The sequence below is a fragment of the Poecilia mexicana genome, unplaced genomic scaffold (genome assembly GCF_051168715.1).
Source record: "Poecilia mexicana isolate PSO_F unplaced genomic scaffold, ASM5116871v1 scaffold_1, whole genome shotgun sequence".
In the NCBI taxonomy this organism is placed as follows: domain Eukaryota; kingdom Metazoa; phylum Chordata; class Actinopteri; order Cyprinodontiformes; family Poeciliidae; genus Poecilia; species Poecilia mexicana.
Window position 1 is genome coordinate 15,261,081 of NW_028263370.1, and position 16,045 is coordinate 15,277,125.

At 40.9% G+C, this 16,045-nt stretch overlaps 1 protein-coding gene across 1 annotated transcript in view; it reads right to left on the minus strand.

Annotated features, from left to right (window-relative positions):
- Nucleotides 1-150: 150 nt before the first annotated feature.
- tnrc6c2 (trinucleotide repeat containing adaptor 6C2) overlaps nucleotides 151-16,045 on the minus strand; it is a 56,445-nt gene continuing 40,550 nt past the window's right edge. Inside the window, exons 14-23 of the mRNA XM_088005310.1 lie at nucleotides 14,956-15,039; nucleotides 14,286-14,565; nucleotides 13,858-14,025; nucleotides 13,061-13,252; nucleotides 11,725-11,874; nucleotides 11,429-11,545; nucleotides 10,600-10,815; nucleotides 9,409-9,482; nucleotides 9,158-9,297; nucleotides 151-7,527 (exon numbers count right to left, since the gene is read on the minus strand). Coding sequence (XP_087861436.1) covers nucleotides 7,179-7,527; nucleotides 9,158-9,297; nucleotides 9,409-9,482; nucleotides 10,600-10,815; nucleotides 11,429-11,545; nucleotides 11,725-11,874; nucleotides 13,061-13,252; nucleotides 13,858-14,025; nucleotides 14,286-14,565; nucleotides 14,956-15,039 — 1,770 coding nt within the window. The 3' untranslated portion in view covers nucleotides 151-7,178. The remainder of the gene's footprint in view (nucleotides 7,528-9,157; nucleotides 9,298-9,408; nucleotides 9,483-10,599; nucleotides 10,816-11,428; nucleotides 11,546-11,724; nucleotides 11,875-13,060; nucleotides 13,253-13,857; nucleotides 14,026-14,285; nucleotides 14,566-14,955; nucleotides 15,040-16,045) is intronic.

The following is a 16,045-nucleotide window of genomic DNA, read 5'->3' on the forward strand; positions in this document are numbered from 1 at the left end:
TAAAATTTGGTCCACAGGACAGAAAATGTGGAACACCACTGACTGAAGACATTTACCAATAAGAACAGAACAAACCTAAAAATGGTCAAAAAATTTCTACACCACTGTGATACACACTTTTTTTTTTTTTAAAGAAAAGGACAAGACGAGTAACAGACGAGAAAATGTGTATTTTATTAATATAGTCTGAAAGAAGCTCCATAATTCATGGAAACATTGTTTTTTTTCCAATGCATGTTTTCAACAATCACATTCTATGAGGAGAAAAAAAGAACATTAAAAGCCACAACTTTGCATTAAATGTACAGACATTTTTCCGTAATGTTTTTTTTTTGTTTTGTTTTTTTTTTCCCCCCCCCAAAGTGAAGAGAAAGGCAAAGGCAAAGTCCCCACATCCCACCCTGACCCTCCCACCTGTCCCTAAAAAACAGACAGCCTTAAAAGTCATGGGCTTTTTTCAGTACAACCCACAGTGCTTTAGCAGAAAGATAAGCGCTCATTGGTTAAGGATTACACAGCATGATGACGCAATGTAACGTTTTGCTTAAACATTAGATAAAGACGGGGTTTTTGGGGTGGGGGCGGAGATGAAAGACACGAAAAAACAAAACAAAAAAAACCAATAACCCCAAAACATCAAACCCCGAAGCCCAGAGTCTTGGTTGACCATCACCTGCAGTACATCTGCGGGTGATTGGACTAGTCCCTCCCACTTGTGCATAGATCAGAATCCTTTTACAACCAGCTTCATCCCTCCACTTAAAAACCACCTGTTACATGGGAGGAAACGTCATCTTAGTCACAGGAACAAACATGCTCTACAACAGACAGGAGAGATTATTAAAAGAAAAAGAAGGGGGGAAAAAATGGCTTGCACCATGCTCCCAAAAAAAAATAACCCGAATGGAAAGTAAAAGGACATGAAAGAAAAAGAAAAATCTATTTTGTAATAAAAAAAAACAAAAACAAAAAAACTGATCATTGTTCCAATGTAAAGCAATTTCTACTTGGATTTCACATGTAAAGCGCTCCACTTTTCGCAAAAAAAAAAAAAAAAAAAAAAAAAATTGATTCTCAGTCTTATTTGGTAAACATTTAATTTCTAAAAAAAACTTTTTTTTTCTTTTGTGGTTTGAACTAATAAAACTTTAGTGATTGCTTGGAGTAGAATAGTTGTCAGTTCCTTTAGTTTTTCACCACACTACCATTAAAACGCAGAACTGATGAGGTTTTGGATCTGGAACCCTGGCCTTCCTGAGACAAAAAAAATCCACGTCTTTTTTTGTTTTTGTTTTGTTTGTTTTTTTCTAACAAGTGTGCAAGAAAGTGAGCGAACTGTGTCGCGGTATTACAGGAAACATCAAATCACAACTCAATACACGTACAGAGAGATAGTCACCAAAAAAAAAAGAGAACTTAAACTATTTTCTTTTTTTTTTTTTTTTTTAATACGACACAAACACTGATCGATCCCAGAGTTTTGAAGTAGCGTCAAACCTTCGTTCGGCAAGATTTTCATGTCCGTATTTGATGGAAGATTAGCTTCGTCCTTTTGAAGAACATTCCTGTTGTAGAGTCCTGTTTTCTTGAGCTTCAGACAAAATGACATGCTTGTAAACGACAGGTGGCTTTTTGCAAAAACAAAGAAAAGATAGGCACCTCTGAAATGAGTCGTAACAAACTCGCCTCCCATGCTTTTATCCCTTTACATTTCTCCGACAAGTTCACTTCTGGATTACTAGTCCTTCTACAGCTATCTATGGCCACAGTTAGCTTGTTTCCTTCTTCCTTTTTTTTTTTTTTTTTTTTTTAAATCTCCATTTTTTTTAAAAGGTTTTATAATTTTTTTTTGAACATTTTCCTTTTTGTGTTTTTTGCTACATTTTCTTTACGTAACTGAAACAAAATGGTGCAATACTCCATGATAATCCTCAAATGGGATTATCTCACAATAAAAGCCACTATAAGGTAGATAATTTTTTTTACAGATAGAACGGGGGAGGAGCAAAAAAAGATAAAAAATAAAAGTCCTTGAGTAAACATGTACACGTGAATTGTCGCCATCGCCCCTTTGCCCGTAGACGCGTTTACCTACGATTAGCAGAGCAAGGGGTAGAAGACACTCAGTGCAACATTAGAAGATAATCAGAATGAATTAGACCAAAGAAAACAAAAAACAAGACATAACAGAGTTGAACATAACAGCAGGCCATGTGCCGAGTACACAGTTTTTAGAGCACACATTCATACAAACATCTGAGATGAGTTTTCTTTCTTTTCCAAATCTGTAACCTAATGCAATACATATCTGATATTCTCTACACAAAAAAAAAAAGCCCATATATGTACCTGTCAGCTGGACAGAAAAAAAATTAAAAATTACTGACTTCACATTGTTATTGGCGTTCCATGATTCAAGTATTTCGTTAAATAACTTTTTTTGTGGTTTTGATATGTCTGCGATTTAACAACAGGGTAAAATATGCAAATTAGCAGGTGCTTCGGGTCGGGCTTTTTAAAAAAACGTACGCAAATCACGCGCACACACACACACACACAAAGCGTGCTGTGGTACGCCTCCAAAACCAGAACGTGCATATCTAACGTCGCTTTCAATCAATCAAGTATCAGCGTCCGCTCGACCCCAAACCCTTTCCTTTCTATCCCTTATTTGCAGGGAAAATACATATTGCTCTTTATCGGCTGTAATAAACCAGGACCTTTCAGGGGGACAACAAAAGTCTCAGAATTTATGATCCAAGAAGTTTGAAGAGGTGATACCACATGTTGGAATATATATTTATATATATGTGTGTGTGTGTGTGTATGTATGCATACAGTTGCGGTTCTTGCATGTATGGTCTTGCCCCCTTCTTCCGTTGAGCGCAACGCAATTAGAGCGCAGGAAATGATCCGAGTCCTGCCTGTCCTCAGCACCAACAGGGAACGCCCGCTCAACACGCAACGGAAAGGGCAACAGAAAACCTGCTAAGGTGACAACTGATGGATTTAGACGACTTCATCCGGTCCTCAGACGCCCCGTTTCTATCGCCGCCCTGGGCAGCTGCCCACATCGAAAACCGCCACTGTGTACATGAACGTGAATACATTAGTTGTGGTATCTAGAGAGCTGTGGAGAGGAGAGGCTCTCGGTGCTGGTGCAGCATGGGAAAAGCCCCGTCGCTGTCGGGGTTCTCCGGTCAGTACGGGACGCTGGGAGCTTGGATCAAGGCAGTTACAGAAACAGGCAATAGTGATTTTTGCTTGTGTGCTGCAGGACTCCAAGTCCTGAAAGGTAGCCTTTTCTCTCGTTTCTTAATTTCAAATCATTTTTAAGAGATTTTTTTTTTGTTTGTTATTTTCTTAAGACTGTACCTCTTGAAGTGTGCCTCTCTCTTCCTGCAGCTGCAGAGGAAAAGAGAGCGAGGCTGAGGCCTGAAGCCGTCTGTGTGTGAGTGTGTGTGCGTGTGTGTGTGTATGTGTGGAAATGTACAGTTCAGCGGGGGCCCCGCTTTGAGCGGGACACAAACACAAACACGAGATAAATACAGCATCCACAAAACGGCGCCCCGGCCGCTGCGTCCACCCCTTCAGGATGGCGGCGGTGGAGGCTGGCGACCCGGATACGTTTCAGCTAGAAGTGCAGAGCTTTAAACATATCATAGATTTTCTTCTTTTTTTTTAAAATTTTTTTTTAAACCATTTAGATTTTTTAAGCATTTTTTAAAGATTTTTATGTCAAACTTCATAAAAATGACGTTAAAATGCGATTTTTTTCATTTTTGGTTTTTAAAAAAATATGTACCCGGGATTACCCATCATCAACTGTGCACTGTAGCAAACTGGAGCCCCTAAACTGAGTAAAGATTTTTCTCCTTAGCATGGGGCCTTCCCCGAAAATAAAAACCAACATACAAAAAAAAAAGAAAAAGAAAAAAAGACACATTTAAAAACTAAACGAACGTCTCAGAGGATGAAGGGAGGGGATGCTGCCACTCTTGTGCTGCTCCTGCCTTCTGCACCCTCTGCAAAAGCTCCTCCAATACAGATAAGAGATACAGTATGACACAGCTAATTCATATTGGCACAATACATTGGCAACTTTCATGTGCACTAATAGCATTTACTGGAGGCGTCAGCTCTATATATATATATATATATATATATGGAGAGCTGCATCTCATACTTGCAAACATCAACTCCCCTACCCTGAGATTCGGCTGGACGGACGTCTTCAGCACGGAGAGGAAAAAAAATCGACGGAGGCGGCAGCAGCCGGTTTGACGTGTCGACAGGGAGCTCAACGGGGGGGAGGGAGGAAAAAACAAAGAAAAAAAAAAAAACGTTACTTTTGGCTCCCCTTCCCCCCCTCCGCCTCTTTCTAGTATTCTTTTTGCATAGAAATGTATAGGAGGGTCAGTTGGTCAGGGGAGAGCTACTGGGTCTGGTTGAGGATGAGGAGGAGGTTACAGGGTAGCAGCCGGGCAGAGGGTGAGAAGCAGCGGCTCCGAGCGGCACGCACCTGCATCCCCCGCGTCTGAGATTACCTTAACTTTTTACACGTCGAGATTACTACCTGGAAGTGCTAACGAATACTGTCGAAAACAAAAAAAAGCACGAGCAGTTCAACACAATCATTAACGGTCTGTAGTATTGATCCTCGTTTTGCATTCAATACACAGGATGAGCGTACAGAGGCACCTCCGACCAAAGTGTTTCTGCATATGAACAGTGAAGGGCTAGTTCAGCAGCCAGGTATCGTGTAGACCACTGCATGTAGACTAATCATAAAACAAGCACACACACACACACACACACACACACACACACACACACACACACACACACACACACACACATTAAACAAAAACAAAGGTCTTCTCCAAACAATACAAAGTACACTGGCAAAAAATTCCAGGAATATGACTCTTACATCTTCCAGCTAAAGTGATCTTTGTGTAAAAGGACTGAGAGGCAGAGGAGACGGCGGGACGACCCCCACTTCCTGCTCCTGGTTGGAGATGTGTGGCAGAGAGAAAGAGAGAGAGAGAGCGAGAGCCGTGATTGGCCAGTCTTTGAGGAGCCCAGGAGAGGAGGTTAGGGTTAGGCACTCAGTGGACACACACCCCACACACACCCCCCGCATCCCGGATCCACTCGGCTCCTTCTCGACTGACAGCTGGAGTCTCGTGCCTCCGGACCAGAACAAGGCTAATGATTTTGGAGTAACAGTGATATTCACTTTAAAAACCGTTCAGTTTCTTTTTTTTGTTTTTTGCTCCCCTCCAAACCACCCCTACCATTTCTTCGCCTCAGAGTGAGTCGCGCTTCCCTTCATCCTGCTAACGGAGGAACGGCGGCCGACACGTTTCCATAGAATCGATACAGTACGTAGAGGAGCAGGAGGTTTGCAAAGTTTCTGCTGCTCTCTCAGTTTTTTTTTTTTTTTCTTCTTGATTTATTGGATTGCAGTTGAAGCGATTTGCTCTTCATAAGTGCTATGCTCAAACCCTTTGAATTTATAAAAGTCTTAAGTCTCTTCTGTTTGTACAGTACCAAACGCAAGGAACACTCGTAGGTCTACTGCATTAGGAACCGCCTCCCCACCCTCCACCTCTAATTTGGTATTGTGCCAAGGTAACCAGAAGCGTCCAATCCCGCTGCGGTTTCAGTCTGTGTTGGGTGTGGCTGTGGCGAGCAGAGAGGAAGTGTGCATCGTTCTACAGTTCTTTCAGTACAGCTTGCAGCTCCTCCTCCTCCTCCTTCCTCTTTGCTTTAGAGTTTTTGCTTTTATACCCCCAACAGCTTTGCAGGGATTGGAGGCCTGGGAAAGGAATCAATTGTTTTTTTTTTTCTCAAAAAGTAGGGGGGTGGGAGGGTTTTGAAGTTCCAAAGTCTTTTGCTGAAATCAGCAACAATCATAAAAGAAAATAAAACAAAAAGAAAAACGACTCCGTATGGAGCATGGACGGAAGAAAGGTTGATGGTGTATATTGCACAATGTAACTGTCACGTCGAAGTAAAACTGAGGAGTTTTTTTTTTCTGTTTGTCCTCTGAAAAAAAAAAAAAAAAAATCGGCAGATCGGCGACAAAACGGAGCAAATAAAAAGATTCGACAAAAAGCACCAGTAAGCGACTGGGGTCCAGGCTTCAGGTGATGATTAGATCCAACCGGACGTCACGCGCGCAGCAAGGTTCACGGCTTTAATCTTCTCGCAGCTTATATCTTGTGATAAATGACAACAACAAGAGAGGAAAAATAAGAAACGGCAGGGTTTTGCACGTAAAAAGTCTACAGCTTGTGCAAACCCTACGTTTGAGACGAGTTCAAGGATCTGAGCGGATGATTGGTAGTGCCAGTCAGGCGGTCCCGGAGCTCTTCGCCGCCTCCTGGACCGCTCGTTGGCTCAGAGGTGAACTGTGCAAGATTTCAGCTAATTCTTCACTTACAAAAAACAAAAACAAACAAACAAAAAAAACAACAACTCAAAAATAAGAATAAAATCAGGTGGCTTGGGAAGGTCCTGGGCCAGAGAGCACTTAAGGCTAATATTAGTGCTGAGAAACAAACATCCACAAAACAAGTAAAGGTCTTTGAACAACATCATTGGCCATGGATACGCTGGGAATGGTTGGTTTCAGTGTTATTTTGGGAGGATTTTCATTTGTTTGTTCATTAAAAAAAAAAAAGAAAAAAGTCTCAGGTGGCAGCTTTGATTGCTTCTTCTAAAAAACACTTTGCGCAAAATGTTGTGTATACTTCTGGAAAAACTTGAGAGAAAAAGAAAAACACCTACAAGGGGTTTTTGTTGTGACCATTTCCAGTTTTAGACGCTGAAACTGAAATCCAGTTTGTTTCTGGAAAATACTAAACGGAGACAAAAATAAAAATAAAAATAGATTAATGAAACAGAAAGAGGACCGGGGTAAAGCAGAGGCATCGGGGGTCTGCAGTCTTTGTCAGGGACCCTCAGCTTTCTGATTTACAATTCACAGTTTGAAACAGTTTCACTCGATACTGATTATCGCCACATGATTTGCTTGGGTTTTGCTCTTGCTCATTTCAACCATTTTTTTTTTTCTTTTTCTGTTTTGGACTTTTCTTTCGCTTCTGATCCGATCCCCCACCAGGAAGCTGACACAAGAGGGCGCTGATTGGGTATCGTGGCGTCGCCCACTACATGGACTCTCCGCTCAGCAGATCTCCAGGCAGCAGGGTGTTAATGGGGGTGGGGCTCCCGATCACGCGGGCGTCCTCTCCGTTGGGCGGCCCCCACAGGCTGGAGTACTGGGGGACTCCGCCCCACAGCAGGTCGCTCCCGCTGGCCTTGCTCCCACCGCCGCCACTGCTCCACTGGCCAATCGAGTGGGACTGGGAGGCCCCGCCCATCCGATTTTGATTGCTTCCTGGGTTGGCGTGCCAGCTCGTGGTGGTTGCCCCCAGCGACTGGCCTTGTGCAAAGAAGCGGTTGACGTCCTCCTCCCCGGCGAACTCTGCCAGGATGGTGGTGTTTCCGAGCACACACCTTCCAGCACAAAAAAACATAAAATTACTAGTCGACATAGAAGCATCACAAAGTATGATGGAGTATTAGTGACACACTAAGAAAATCAGAAAGATAAAATTCAGAGGATAATGTCATAATATGAGAATTGTAGTATCATGGGAACAAAGTCGTAACATTACGTCTTTATTCTCATGTCATTTCAACTTCATTCCTGATTGATTTTGCTGCTGCAGTAATGGTGGTTTTGTTTCCTGGAAAACTACAAGCAGAATCATTTTTCTTGAGAACTAAATAACTAGAGTGGGTCTTTTCTTTAATTCCCAAAGTGTGAGCTGTTACAAAATTCACTTGTATGAAAGCGCACCTGATAGCAGCATGACTTCCCCCCCGCTCCTCTTTCATGTGACTGTCACTAATAGAAGCATTAATGGCTGGTCAGAATGGAAAAGATGAAGTACTTCAGACATGGGAAAACACCAAGATGACAGCAACAACATGAGGTTTCACTCAAGTCATCCTTATTTTCTTTTCTCTGTTCCAGCAGCTTGACTCATTCAGAAAACATGCAGAGGGAATAGTGAAGCGAGTGAATTTCCCTGTTTTACAGAAGTTTTCAAAAAGCCACTGAACTTTTTTCACATTTTGTCACATGACAGCCACAGACTTTAATGTACTTTATTGGATTTTGTTTGACGGAACAACACAACGCAGCACACAATTCTGAACTGTTTTCAAATATATTCACGGCCTCCTGAGTGACAAAAAAAAAAAAAAAAAAAAAAAAAAAAATATATATATATATATATATATATATATATATATATATATATCAAATTCTTTGAAAAACTATCTCAACCTCAGTCAGATTTGGTGGAAAGCATATATAGAGATAATTTTTCACATCTTGCTAAATGTTCCCAATGGGATCCAAGTTTGGACTTTGACTGAGCCATTTTAACGTAAATATTCTTAGATGTCTGTATGTTTATGGTCATTATCCTAAACATGTCAGCCTTTAACTGGTTTTCTGTCAGGGTAGAGTTGTGTTTAGCTTCCCATCAACTCACAGAATGATGCTGCTACTACCACAGTTTGCTGTGAGGATGATGCTTTAATGTAATGGGAAGCTAGTTTTCTGCCACAGAAAGCATTCTACCTGCAAAAAAAAGTTGGATTTTAATTCTATCTGACCAGAGGATCTTTGATGTGTCCCCTACAGAAATGGTGGATTTCCCCCCCCCCCCCCAGCAGTAGAGCTTTTATAAAGGCCAGATTTATTGAGTGCTGACAGATTCTTCCACCTGAGCAGTGAATCTGCAGCTCCTTCAGAGTTACCATGGAGGTCTTGAACAACTTTCTGATTTATGCTCTCTGACCTCTGAAGGTAAGAGGCTGCACTACATTTCATTTAAGGGTGCGAGAGTAAATGGGCCACAATTATGCACTGTTTTCTGTTGATCTGTAGCATGAAATCTCCCAAAACACACCGAATTTCAAAGTTGTGAAACAAAAACATGTTCAAGTACTTTAAATTGAGGAAATGTGCATCCTCTCTCCAACTGCCTTCCTGTAATCTGAGGCAGGCAGCTGTAACACAGTGGTTCTCAGTGACCTCCATCGCTAACGCTGCAGACTGAAGGAAGCTTACATGTGCAGGGACTTCTGGGCCTTGGCGGCCTCGTCCTTGGAGCTGTAGCGCACCACAGCGTTCCCCTGAGTCAGGTTGAGATGGAATGTGATCAGGGGACCGTGCTGCATGCACAGGGTCCTCAGAGTTGAGCCATCGATCTGACACGCATAAGAAAACAAAAACAAACAAAAATAAGAGGACTTTATTGCAGATATTTCAGTTAGTTTACAGCTCTACCTCAGATACAGGATGTAAGAGCAGAAACGTACCTGTGGGGTGAGATTCCTCAGAACCAGCCAGCTGCTGGTCCTGTTGGAGCTGTCGGTGCTCCATGTGGTTCCCTCTGCAACAGAAGTGCTCAGTTCTTCAACCGCGGCTACTCAGAAAGCATTTTAGTAGAAATTAATGGGTTTCAACATTAAGCATATGCGCAGAACTTTTTGAAGGCTGCTTAAGGTCAAAGAAACTGTCATATACTTCACTGCGCAGCTCCTGTCGGCGCTACAAAAACACAAAAAACAAAAATAAAAGCAGGTTCTCCCATTTCCTGCATGACTCTAGATGTTTCGTGTCACAACAAGGTCACACATACAGAGATGGTAAACCCCAAAATGTCAGTTTAACAGGGTGTGTTCTGCTGACATTTTGAAAGCAAGTGATGTGAGAACTGCACCTGTGAACACAGCGTCCACATCCTCAGTGGAGGATGAGCTGGATGGGTGTGAAACGGATCAGACAGAACATGATTTATGCTGGTATCTCTGCTGACGAGTTTGAAGGAAATCTGCTGAAACTGAGCTCACTTCTCTTCAGAAGTTGAAGAAACACACACCTATGAAGTACTTAGAATTGCGTACAACAATGAGATAAACACCGAGATTTAACAGCATTATTATTGCTGTGTACAAATTTACTAATTGTAGTAGTAATACAAAATGCTTCTGTATCACATTTTATCTGCCAGGGAAAGTAACTGTAGCTGGAAAGGATTTAGTGAATGGTTTGATTAACTTTTAAATAATCCACAGCAAAGTATTTAAAGCTCTTATTGTGAAGGTTTGGCTGGAGGAGCCGTCTCTCTGTTCATTTGTTAACTAAAAGATAAAAATTAGACTAACAGCTGTACTCTGACATTATTCTGGATTTTATTTTTTACCAAATAAGCAGACTAAACGCCACTATAGTATTAGGCAAATAATAATACAATATGTCACTATGGTAACCATTAAAAACAGTAACAGCGACGGTAGTTTGTGAAGCTGAAATTATTAATATCATTTTATTTGACTGATATCAATATAACACAATTTAGAGCTGCAGACTGCTTGAAAAACATCAGAAAATGAATAGATGGAAAGGAAGACCTCTGTAAGCAAACACTTCATAGTTTAGCAACATTTATATGCTGATTGATGCACGCATGTGATGGGAGTTTAGTGTAAATGACACTTTGTGCTCACCAGAGGAGTAAGTGGCACTCCAGCCTTGAGCCAGTCCCAACGAGCTGCCGCCCCAGGTGGAGGAGGGCTTGGTGTTGGTGAGACCAGGCGGGGGCCGGGAGGGGGCCGTGGTGCTGCGCGGGCCCTGAGGAACCTTCCACAACTCATGCGACAGAGAGGCTTGGCTCTGAGCAATGGGCCCCGGGGACCAGGTAGACTTCATTTCAGTCAGTTTGCCTTTACATGGACAGAAGAAAATGGGGAGAAAAGGAGAATAGAGTTAAGCATAGAGGAAAAACCAAGCCAGGTTAGCTGCTACATGTTATGCTTGATATTTAGAACTGGAACTCAAAAAGCAAAATAAACCTCTCCTAAGGAAATATTAAAAAGCAGAAATGTGTTTGTATTCTTCTAAAAGTTTGAAAGAAAAAAAAAAACTCTGATTTTTATTAAGTAAATTGTTCATGCAAAATAAAATACATGCATGTGCTGCTTCACTTAAAAATACTCAAACTTCTGTAACAAAGACGGTAATCTCACAGGGGGAACTTGCACTTGGTTTCACAGATAGAAAATTTAAAAACAGGTAAGCAATAAAAAAAAAAAAAAGTGAGAGAAACCCACACATTGTTTTTACACACAGACACACAGAACACACTAGGTCAGGGTGTGGTCCTGATGCAGGGATCGGATGGGTGAGGCCTGTTTTGTGGTTTTTGATCTGCAGCACAGATTGTTCACAATCACGTCAAGGATGTTGTCTGACTTTTTTTTTTTTTTACTGGTATAAGTAAGAAGAAACACACAAGTCAGGGTTTGGGAAAGGCTTAGACGTCTACTGGATGAGTACCTGAGCTCTCTCCATCACTGGACAACAGACTGAGAGAGCTAGATAAGTCACTGATTGGCCAATCGCTGCTGGTGGGAGGCAGAGAGCCATTTCCCAGTGGAGAAACTGGGGAAGTGGCTACATTATTGTGGAGATCGTGGTGTTGTGAGCAAAGACAGACAACAGAAGCAAGATTTAAAAAAAGAAAAAGTTAAAACAAAAGAAAATCATTCACGATGCACACAGTATGGAGGTCTGAGGCGTAATGGAGGTAACAGAAGGACAGAGTCGCTGATGACTGAGGCTTCGCTCCGTACCTCCGTTCCTGTCCCGCAGCAGGTAGCGGTTGACATCGTGGATGTTTGTGTTGATGGTGGGACCGCTGGGGACGCTGCCAGGGGTCATGTTGGGGTCATTCTCAGGGTCAATATTCTGAAGGCCCTTCCATGGCACACCTGGGCAGAACTCTGAGGAATAAAAATCATTGATGAGGATAAATAAAGAGCTCACATAAACAGTTATATATATATATTTTTTGATAACATTGACTGCTCTAATGGTTTTTACAACGAGCTAAAGACGTCTAGAGATGCCAACTCTGTAATCATTTCAAATTAAAATCCAAGACTGCTTTCTCACAAAGATAACCTGTTTTCAATATCAATAATATATAACTGCTATGTATCACTCATTGCTGAAGGCTAGAAAAACATGTTTTTCAACTTTTTGAAAAAGCTCTTATAGTTTTAAGAACTGTAAGGTTTATAGTTCTTAAAAACAAATCAAAATAAGAATCTTTCCAGTTGGTCGCATCAATTTTTTTTTTCAATCATAATTATAAAGTAAATAAAAATACTGTATTGGTAACAAGGGCAAAAAGAAAAAAAAACCACTAACACAGGAGGCTGAATTCTGGTTACATCACTATTTAGCTTTTAAAGAAAATATTTGAAGAAACATCGGTGGAAAATTCAACAATTTTTTTTCCTTTGGCTGGAGTTCCTGGAGTATTTCCTGTGAGGTCTGACCTGATGATTCTCTTTTGTGCATTCTTACAGAGCTAGTGGCATTTATTCACACTAATATTTACAGTCTGGGTAAAGTGGAAATCTTTCGTTTTTATCTGATTTCCCAGGTTTTCACCTGGCAGTCGGGTCAACGATCAGAGCAGGTCAAAACAAAAACGGCAGGTTTTTGACGCTTGTAGAGTGACTGAAGAAACATTATGTTCAGTCACATAAACAAGCTTCTTTTCCTGTGTACGTGTCAGTGGTGGTTGGGGTTGCTGAGGTTTTGCTACAGAAGCCCAACCTGTTGAAGGCTGGTACGGCCCAGGGCCTCTTCACCACTTTGCGTTCCCCTGCCTCTTAAAAGTTGTGGTTTTGACTGAGGGCCTCAAACGTTGCACACAGTTTGCAGTTCATCTCTGCAGCTGCAGGCTCCACTGGCGACATTTGCCGTGTCATGGACTAACCTGAATTTGCATGTTGTTAAAGGATCCGGATATGAATTAGTTTTGCTTTCGCCAACAGTCACATGATTGATGATCGGCTTTTGTTTCAGAAGCAACTCAAAAATGTAACTGAAAAAATAAAAAAAAATAAAAATCTAAGTCATCATCACAAAGTTTTAAAACGTGTGTGCGCTCCTCACCTGGAGGCCAGTTAATGTTGGCCCCATTTGAGATCTTTTCATTGGGGCTCTTGCCTTGGCCCCAGTTGTCAGGAGGCACCAGGGGGCTGCTGGGGGACTCTGAGTTAGAGATTAGATTGTAAGGGCTGTACGAGTCCTCCAGCTGGGGGGGCTTCCCTGGGGGTCCAAGGGTAGAGGCAGCAGATATGACACCTGAAAGGAAAGTACGTACAGACGAAGACAAGTTTTTAGACCCATTAAATTAAAAGGAATTCACAAAACTCAGTGAAATGACCACATCTAAAAGTAAAAATTATAATTTATTGTAATCTACATATCTTTTGTATCAGAGAGATAGTGTACACATATTGCCCTGCAAGACTGTTATACAACTGATGCAATAATAGTGCAAAACGATCTCAAGTAGGAAATTCCTTAAGATTAGTGAAATTTTCAGTAGTTTGTTGCTCTAAATTGCAGAAGACTGTGCAGCAAACTATGCAAGCATTTAAACATGTCTGAATATAATCAGAAAATAACCATAAATATCCATACCCATTAAACATTTTCACATTTTGCCACATTGTAGCAAAATCATCAATGCATTTAATTAGAATTTGAACAGACTCTAGAAGGCTCAGTCAAAGTCCAGAGCAACATCCAATCAAGTCCCTGAAGCAAGACTTGAAAAGAAATATTCACAGATTTGTACAATCTTATGTTTTTATTTCATATCACAACGCTGTCCTATATTGTGTTGGTGTTTCATGTATTTAAAGCAGCAAGTAAATTGCTTTTCCCATCTTTTTGAAACATACCATGCTTATTATTGAAGTTATTCTCCAAATTTGAAGAATTGCCAGTGAGGTTGTCCATAGAGTTAGTGTGTGTCCACTGGGACAAGCGAGACTGGGGCTGGGGGGGCTCCTTCAGGGACAGACCCCCAACGTCCATGCCATTTACATTCATGTTTGGATTCAGTCCAGCTGCAGAGAAAACACAAGTGACTTTAAAAATTATATTATGCATGACAGCATGACTCTTTGCACAAACATCTGTGCATAAAACTGTTTTAGCTCAAAGCAAGTTGACAGCAGCTTGATCACGTTTTTTTTTCTTAATAGGTTTATTAGTCATTCATTTATTGAACTTTACATTTTTTATTGTAACAAATAGAGTTATATATATATAGTAAAAAAAACTAAAATCTGACTTCAACACTGCGTTGTTCTCAATAAGAACTCACAAAGAGGGTAGGTGCTGTAGGCATTGGGCGAAGACGGAGGCTCTTTGGTGTGCAGTGTGTCAGCGAGGCCCGGAGCCTGGTGTGGGCCTGCGAAAGGGTCCAGGGTTGATTTTCCGGAGCCAGGAACTCCAGCAGGGCCACCAGGGGGGTGCAGACCGGCGGATGAGGAGGACGAGGAGGAATGCGAGGGAAGCTGCTGCTGCTTCATCAGCAGCGCCTGGTACAGCTGACGCTGGTGCTGCTGGATCTGCTGCTGCATGTTGGTGATTGTACGTGCAACCTGGAGAAAAGACAATATTGAACTATACATAAGAACACAAGAGTTTGCTGCAGAAAGAGTACAAAAGAAATGCAAAGTCAGGGTGGTGGGTGTGTCACTATGGAAACAATTTTAGGGAGACGTTACTATGGTTTCGGTAATTTAAGACCTGCACTATAAAAAAAAAATAGTTAAAAACTATTGAGCAGTTTCTTCGAGCAGTAAAGAAGCTTCAGTAGTTGGTACTTAATAGATTGCGTTGTGACAAAGGATCTTTCCTTTTTGCCATTAGAGCAACATGTGACATTTGAAGTTGTGCCATAGCCATGGGAGACACAACCTCCATACGGTCACACAACATAATGAGTTATGAAATATTGTTTTTCTGTGAGAATGCACATGTTGACTCACTTGCTGCTCCTGTTGCCTAATGGGGCCGGACACATTGCGTTGCGCCTGCATCATCTGCTGCTGGATTTGTAAACGCTGGTATGCCTGAATGGAAAGAAAAAAAACATAAGTAAAAGAAAAGAAAACAATGCAAGGAAGGCTCAAAACATGCCTGAATAATCAAATCTTTGTTCGTAACACAATAATTTATCTTTTTATTGTTTTTGTTAAGGGTTAATGGAATCTAATGCTGCTGTCATATATTCTGGAGTCCCACAGGGATGTAATTTGAGGCCAGTTTGATTTCATTAAAGTCGTATGTCTTATGCATGCAACTATGTTGGGAAAAAATATTACAAAATACATTTTACAGAATAGAGTTTCTGCCATTTAGTTCTATATTCAGACGTTTCCAACTTCTCTCTTTGTCACTTTTTAGTCACTGTTTTAGTAAAAACGTGATATTTAAATCAGATTAAGTTAGTGCTTTTCTTAAAACCATTTTCTTCCACTTCCCTTGACAATACTTTGATTCAGCCACATATATTCTGTGGCTTTCGATATTAAATGCTGTAGAAAGAATTTGCAGAGTTTACTCTTGAAAGGACTATGACTATGTTAAAAGTCTTTTAACTACAAATATTGCAACACATACACGTTTCCTGTGTGTTGTGATAGGTAAAAATATAGACATGAAGAGTCATACTTGGTTTGTTTCAACTAAAATATCTGAAAGGATTATTTGTGAATACATCATTAATATCTAGTTTGTTCATCAATAATTTATAAATTGCAACTGTGCATAGGCCATCATATATTCTCTGTTCAGTTCTAATATATAAAATTCTTTACATAAGAAGGTCTGATAGAGAGGAAGAGAGGTTCTGTTATCTGTATCTAGCTCTTTGTTATGAGTTCCTTCCAAATATACGTTTTATATGTATTGCATTACATTCAGCTTCCTTTTTTAAGTGGGCATTGAGTATGTTCACATGCATTTTTGTTTTCTCTGTGTATTTTTAATATGGTAATGGTATTAATGGTTTTATCAACCACTGGCGTTTCATTTTAACCTCGACAGTATTTTTACTCTTATAAATTGCGATAAATA